This window comes from Oncorhynchus keta, unplaced genomic scaffold (genome assembly GCF_023373465.1).
Source record: "Oncorhynchus keta strain PuntledgeMale-10-30-2019 unplaced genomic scaffold, Oket_V2 Un_scaffold_6470_pilon_pilon, whole genome shotgun sequence".
NCBI classification, from domain to species: Eukaryota; Metazoa; Chordata; class Actinopteri; order Salmoniformes; family Salmonidae; genus Oncorhynchus; species Oncorhynchus keta.
This window is the reverse complement of record NW_026290984.1, coordinates 1-7500: the sequence shown is the minus strand read 5'-3', so window position 1 is coordinate 7500 and position 7500 is coordinate 1. Positions and strand designations below refer to the sequence as shown.

Genomic DNA, 7500 nt, shown 5'->3' with positions numbered 1-7500 from the left:
GCGGACCTACCACAGTCTGCTGCTCCGTGGGTCCGTGACCCTGCGACCTCGTTGCCATAGCGATCGACACACCAGCACTGTCCGCTGCTGCCGTGGCACTGGTGGGACCGATAGTAGCCCTCTGCGTCACACACTGGCAGGTACTGACCTAGAGGTCAGAGGTTTAGAGGTCAAAGGTTATAGAGGTCAGGGGTCGTAGAGGTCAGGGGTTTAGGGGTCAAAGGTTATAGAGGTCAGGGGTCGTAGAGGTCAGGGGTTTAGAGGTCAAAGGTTATAGAGGTCAGGGGTTAGAGGTCAGGGGTCATAGAGAGAGAGAGAGAGGTTAGTGTGTACATTGGAGACTCACCCGGTAGCTTCTCCGCAGCCTGTTTCTTGTTAATACTGGTCAGTTCAGACCAACAGGGGGAGTCTGGAGAGGAGAGACGGAACACATCAGGGGTGTATTCATTCGTGTACATCGTAGCACAACGGTTTTGCAGCAGAAAACAAAAAACAAGTGTTCCTTATTGGACAAGATCAAGATAAGTCCCTCCCCTGTTTCAACCCATTTTGGATCTCTGTTTGGTTCCAAATCATGACCAGAAACACTGTTGATGAAATGTTCTTGTGTTTTTATAACGTGTTTACATTGTTGATGAAATGTTCTTGTGTTTTTATGACGTGTTACATTTCTACGATCATTTCTTTCACTATGAGTCAAGTTTATAAAATGTCTGTACGCTCCCATGAATAAAGTTGTGTTGGTCAGCAATAAGCATGTTAGGGTTAGCCAGCCAGCACACTGAAAGACTACAACACCTAGCCAGCACACTGAAAGACTACAACACCCAGCCAGCACACTGAAAGACTACAACACCCAGCCAGCCAGCACACTGAAAGACTACAACACCCAGCCAGCACACTGAAAGACTACAACACCTAGCCAGCCAGCACACTGAAAGACTACAACCCCAGCCAGCACACTGAAAGACTACAACACCCAGCCAGCACACTGAAAGACTACAACACCCAGCCAGCACACTGAAAGACTACAACACCCAGCCAGCACACTGAAAGACTACAACACCCAGCCAGCACACTGAAACACTACAACACCCAGCCAGCACACTGAAAGACTACAACACCTAGCCAGCCAGCACACTGAAAGACTACAACACCCAGCCAGCACACTGAAAGACTACAACACCCAGCCAGCACACTGAAAGACCGGTTCGGTTGGAGCGAGCGGTCGCATTCGCACTTCGCTCTGCAGGTTGTATAACTTTTTCATTACATTTCATTATAGTACAACGGTTGATTTGTCTAATCTTAGCAATTCTTCTTAGCTAGCTACATAGCCGTCCTTGTATCAGAGATAATTGCATAATTATCGTATTCGTCGCCCTAACGTAGCCTTCACTGCTATTCGCCCAGGAGCTAGCAACGCTAGCTAACGCACACAGATTAGCATCACTGTAGTGCTATTCACTCAACTGTACGACTTGATTAGTTCAGTGTTAGCTAGCTACATAGCTGTCTTTGTTTCCAAGATAATTGTGTAGTTTAGTGTGTGTAGCCTTGGAGTGATTATCTTAATTCACTGAGGTTCGCTAGCCAGCTATTGTCGTTCTTTTAACTCAACGTAACGTAAACAACACTGCTAGCTAGCCAGCTAGCCCCGAATAGCAGCACTGTAGAAATTATTACACTCAACGGAACGACTTGATTAGTGTAGTGTCAACAACGCAGCTACTGCCAGCTAGCCTACTTTAGCAGTACTGTATCATTTTAATCATTTTAGTCAATAAGATTCTTGCTACGTAAGCCTAACTTTCTGAACATTCGAGACGTGTAGTCCGCTTGTCATTCCAATTTCCTTGCATTAGCGTAGCCTTTTCTGTAGCCTGTCAACTATGTGTCTGTCTATCCCTGTTCTCTCCTCTCTGCACAGACCATACAAACGCTCCACACCGCGTGGCCGCGACCACCCTAACCTGGTGGTCCCAGCGCGTACGACCCACGTGGAGTTCCAGGTCTCCGGTAGCCTCTGGAACTGCCAATCTGCGGCCAACAAGGCAGAGTTCATCTCAGCCTATGCCTCCCTCCAGTCCCTTGACTTCTTGGCACTGACGGAAACATGGATCACCACAGATAACACTGCTACTCCTACTGCTCTCTCCTCGTCCGCCCACGTGTTCCGCACACCCCGAGAGCTTCTGGTCAGCGGGGTGGTGGCACCGATCCTCATCTCTCCCAAGTGGTCTTTCTCTTTTCTCCCTTACCCATCTGTCTATTGCCTCCTTTGAATTCCATGCTGTCACAGTTACCAGCCCTTTCAAGCTTAACATCCTTATCATTTATCGCCCTCCAGGTTCCCTTGGAGAGTTCATCAATGAGCTTGATGCCTTGATAAGCTCCTTTCCTGAGGACGGCTCACCTCTCACAGTTCTGGGCGACTTTAACCTCCCCACGTCTACCTTTGACTCATTCCTCTCTGCCTCCTTCTTTCCACTCCTCTCCTCTTTTGACCTCACCCTCTCACCTTCCCCCTACTCACAAGGCAGGCAATACGCTTGACCTCATCTTTACTAGATGCTGTTCTTCCACTAACCTCATTGCAACTCCCTCCAAGTCTCCGACCACTACCTTGTATCCTTTTCCCTCTCGCTCTCATCCAACACTTCCCACACTGCCCCTACTCGGATGGTATCGCGCCGTCCCAACCTTCGCTCTCTCTCCCCGCTACTCTCTCCTCTTCCATCCTATCTTCTCTTCCCTCTGCTCAAACTTTCTCAACCTATCTCCTGATTCTGCCTCCTCAACCCTCCTCTCCTCCCCCTTACTGCATCCTTTGACTCCCTATGTCCCCTATCCTCCAGGCCGGCTCGGTCCTCCCCTCCCGCTCCGTGGCTCGACGACTCATTGCGAGCTCACAGAACAGGGCTCCGGGCAGCCGAGCGGAAATGGAGGAAAATCTCGCCTCCCTGCGGACCTGGCATCCTTTCACTCCCTCCTCTCTACATTTTCCTCCTCTGTCTCTGCTGCTAAAGCCACTTTCTACCATTCTAAGTTCCAAGCATCTGCCTCTAACCCTAGGAAGCTCTTTGCCACCTTCTCCTCCCTCCTGAATCCTCCCCCCCTCCCTCCTCCTCTCTGCAGATGACTTCGTCAACCATTTTGAAAAGAAGGTCGATGACATCCGATCCTCGTTTGCTAAGTCAAACGACACCGCTGGTTCTGCTCACACTGCCCTACCCTATGCTCTGACCTCTTTCTCCCCTCTCTCTCCAGATGAAATCTCGCGTCTTGTGACGGCCGGCCGCCCAACAACCTGCCCGCTTGACCCTATCCCCTCCTCTCTTCTCCAGACCATTTCCGGAGACCTTCTCCCTTACCTCACCTCGCTCATCAACTCATCCCTGACCGCTGGCTACGTCCCTCCCCGTCTTCAAGAGAGCGAGAGTTGCACCCCTTCTGAAAAAACCTACACTCGATCCCTCCGATGTCAACAACTACAGACCAGTATCCCTTCTCTCTTTTCTCTCCAAAACTCTTGAGCGTGCCGTCCTTGGCCAGCTCTACCGCTATCTCTCTCAGAATGACCTTCTTGATCCAAACCAGTCAGGTTTCAAGACTAGTCATTCAACTGAGACTGCTCTTCTCTGTATCACGGAGGCGCTCCGCACTGCTAAAGCTAACTCTCTCTCCTCTGCTCTCATCCTTCTAGACCTATCGGCTGCCTTCGATACTGTGAACCATCAGATCCTCCTCTCCACCCTCTCCGAGTTGGGCATCTCCGGCGCGGCCCACGCTTGATTGCGTCCTACCTGACAGGTCGCTCCTACCAGGTGGCGTGGCGAGAATCTGTCTCCTCACCACGCGCTCTCACCACTGGTGTCCCCCAGGGCTCTGTTCTAGGCCCTCTCTTATTCCCCCTTCTGATGACCAGGTGGCGAATCGCATCTCTGCATGTCTGGCAGACATATCAGTGTGGATGACGGATCACCACCTCAAGCTGAACCTCAGCAAGACGGAGCTCCTCTTCCTCCCGGGGAAGGACTGCCCGTTCCATGATCTCGCCATCACGGTTGACAACTCCATTGTGTCCTCCTCCCAGAGCGCTAAGAACCTTGGCGTGATCCTGGACAACACCCTGACGTTCTCAACTAACATCAAGGCGGTGTCCCGTTCCTGTAGGTTCATGCTCTACAACATCCGCAGAGTACGACCCTGCCTCACACAGGAAGCGGCGCAGGTCCTAATCAGGCACTTGTCATCTCCCGTCTTGATTACTGCAACTTCGCTGTTGGCTGGGCTCCCTGCCTGTGCCATTAAACCCCTACAACTCATCCAGAACGCCGCAGCCCGTCTGGTGTTCAACCTTCCCAAGTTCTCTCACGTCACCCCGCTCCTCCGCTCTCCACTGGCTTCCAGTTGAAGCTCGCATCCGCTACAAGACCATGGTGCTCGCCACGGAGCTGTGAGGGGAACGGCACCTCAGTACCTCCAGGCTCTGATCAGGCCCTACACCCAAACAAGGGCACTGCGTTCATCCACCTCTGGCCTGCTCGCCTCCCTACCACTGAGGAAGTACAGTTCCCCGCTCAGCCCAGTCAAAACTGTTCGCTGCTCTGGCCCCCAATGGTGGAACAAACTCCCTCACGACGCCAGGACAGCGGAGTCAATCACCACCTTCCGGAGACACCTGAAACCCCACCTCTTCAAGGAATACCTAGGATAGGGTAAGTAAGGGTAGGTAATCCTTCTCCCCCAACAAGATTTAGATGCAAGTGGCTGTTCCACTGGTTGTCATAAGGTGTATGCACCAATTTGTAAGTCGCTCTGGATAAGAGCGTCTGCTAAATGACTTAAATGTAAATGTAAATGAAAGACTACAACACCCAGCCAGCCAGCACACTGAAAGACTACAACACCTAGCCAGCACACTGAAAGACTACAACACCCAGCCAGCCAGCACACTGAAAGACTACAACACCCAGCCAGCCAGCACACTGAAAGACTACAACACCCAGCCAGCCAGCACACTGAAAGACTACAACACCTAGCCAGCACACTGAAAGACTACAACACCTAGCCAGCCAGCACACTGAAAGACTACAACACCTAGCCAGCACACTGAAAGACTACAACACCCAGCCAGCCAGCACACTGAAAGACTACAACACCCAGCCAGCACACTGAAAGACTACAACACCCAGCCAGCACACTGAAAGACTACAACACCCAGCCAGCCAGCACACTGAAAGACTACAACACCCAGCCAGCACACTGAAAGACTACAACACCTAGCCAGCACACTGAAAGACTACAACACCCAGCCAGCCAGCACACTGAAAGACTACAACACCTAGCCAGCACACTGAAACACTACAACACCCAGCCAGCACACTGAAACACTACAACACCCAGCCAGCACACTGAAAGACTACAACACCCAGCCAGCCAGCACACTGAAAGACTACAACACCCAGCCAGCCAGCACACTGAAAGAATACAACCCCAGCCAGCCAGCACACTGAAAGACTACAACACCTAGCCAGCACACTGAAAGACTACAACACCCAGCCAGCCAGCACACTGAAAGACTACAACACCTAGCCAGCACACTGAAACACTACAACACCCAGCCAGCCAGCACACTGAAAGACTACAACACCCAGCCAGCCAGCACACTGAAAGACTACAACACCTAGCCAGCACACTGAAAGACTACAACACCCAGCCAGCCAGCACACTGAAAGACTACAACCCCAGCCAGCCAGCACACTGAAAGACTACAACCCCAGCCAACCAGCACACTGAAAGACTACAACACCCAGCCAGCCAGCACACTGAAAGACTACAACCCCAGCCAGCCAGCACACTGAAAGACTACAACACCTAGCCAGCACACTGAAAGACTACAACACCCAGCCAGCCAGCACACTGAAAGACTACAACCCCAGCCAGCCAGCCAGCACACTGAAAGACTACAACCCCAGCCAGCCAGCCAGCACACTGAAAGACTACAACCCCAGCCAGCACACTGAAAGACTACAACCCCAGCCAGCACACTGAAAGACTACAACCCCAGCCAGGACACTGAAAGACTACAACCCCAGCCAGCACACTGAAAGACTACAACCCCAGCCAGGACACTGAAAGACTACAACCCCAGCCAGCCAGCACACTGAAACACTACAACACCCAGCCAGCACACTGAAAGACTACAACCCCAGCCAGCCAGCCAGCACACTGAAAGACTACAACCCCAGCCAGCCAGCACACTGAAAGACTACAACACCCAGCCAGCCAGCCAGCACACTGAAAGACTACAACCCCAGCCAGCCAGCACACTGAAACACTACAACCCCAGCCAGCCAGCCAGCACACTGAAAGACTACAACCCCAGCCAGCCAGCACACTGAAAGACTACAACCCCAGCCAGCCAGCACACTGAAAGACTACAACCCCAGACAGCCAGCACACTGAAAGACTACAACCCCAGCCAGCCAGCACACTGAAAGACTACCCCAGACAGCCAGCACACTGAAAGACTACAACCCCAGCCAGCACACTGAAAGACTACAACCCCAGCCAGCACACTGAAAGACTACAACCCCAGCCAGGACACTGAAAGACTACAACCCCAGCCAGCCAGCACACTGAAACACTACAACACCCAGCCAGCACACTGAAAGACTACAACCCCTGCCAGCCAGCACACTGAAACACTACAACACCCAGCCAGCACACTGAAACACTACAACCCCTGCCAGCCAGTCATTCCAGCTGCAGCAATCAGCTCTAACGACACCTGGCACACCTGAACAGGATAAACTGGGATAGGACTCCAGGTAGAAATACATGGTGTCTGTACCGTAGATCACCTGTCTATACCGTGGTTCACCTGTCTATACCGTAGATCACCTGTCTATACCGTAGATCACCTGTCTATACCGTAGATCACCTGTCTATCACACCTGTCTATACCTGTAGATCACCTGTCTATACCGTAGATCACCTGTCTATACCGTAGATCACCTGACTATACCGTAGATCACCTGTCTATACCGTAGATCACCTGTCACCTGTCTATACCGTACCTGTCTATCATCACCTATCTATACCGTGGATCACCTGTCTATACCGTGTTTCACCTGTCTATACCGATCACCTGTCTATCACACCTGTCTATACCACAGATCACCTGTCTATCACAGATCTGTCTATACCGTGGATCACCTGTCTATACCGTGTTCACCTGTCTATACCGTGGTTCACCTGTCTATACCGTAGATCACTGTCTATACCGTAGATCACCTGTCTATACCGTGGATCACCTGTCTATACCACCTGTCTATACCGTGGTTCACCTGTCTACCTGTCTACCGTGGTTCACCTGTCTATACCGTGGATCACCTATCTATGGTTCACCTGTCTATACCGTGGATCACCTGTCTATACCGTAGATCACCTGTCTATACCACAGATCACCTGTCTATACCACAGATCACCTGT

General features: G+C 51.6%; 1 protein-coding gene across 1 annotated transcript in view; it reads right to left on the bottom strand.

Annotated features, from left to right (window-relative positions):
• Positions 1-473, bottom strand: part of LOC127929317 (testican-3-like) — a 7975-nt gene extending 7502 nt beyond the window's left edge. Inside the window, exons 1-2 of the mRNA XM_052517291.1 lie at positions 347-473; positions 11-148 (exon numbers count right to left, since the gene is read on the bottom strand). Coding sequence (XP_052373251.1) covers positions 11-148; positions 347-458 — 250 coding nt within the window. The 5' untranslated portion in view covers positions 459-473. The remainder of the gene's footprint in view (positions 1-10; positions 149-346) is intronic.
• Between the last annotated feature and the right edge of the window lie 7027 nt (positions 474-7500).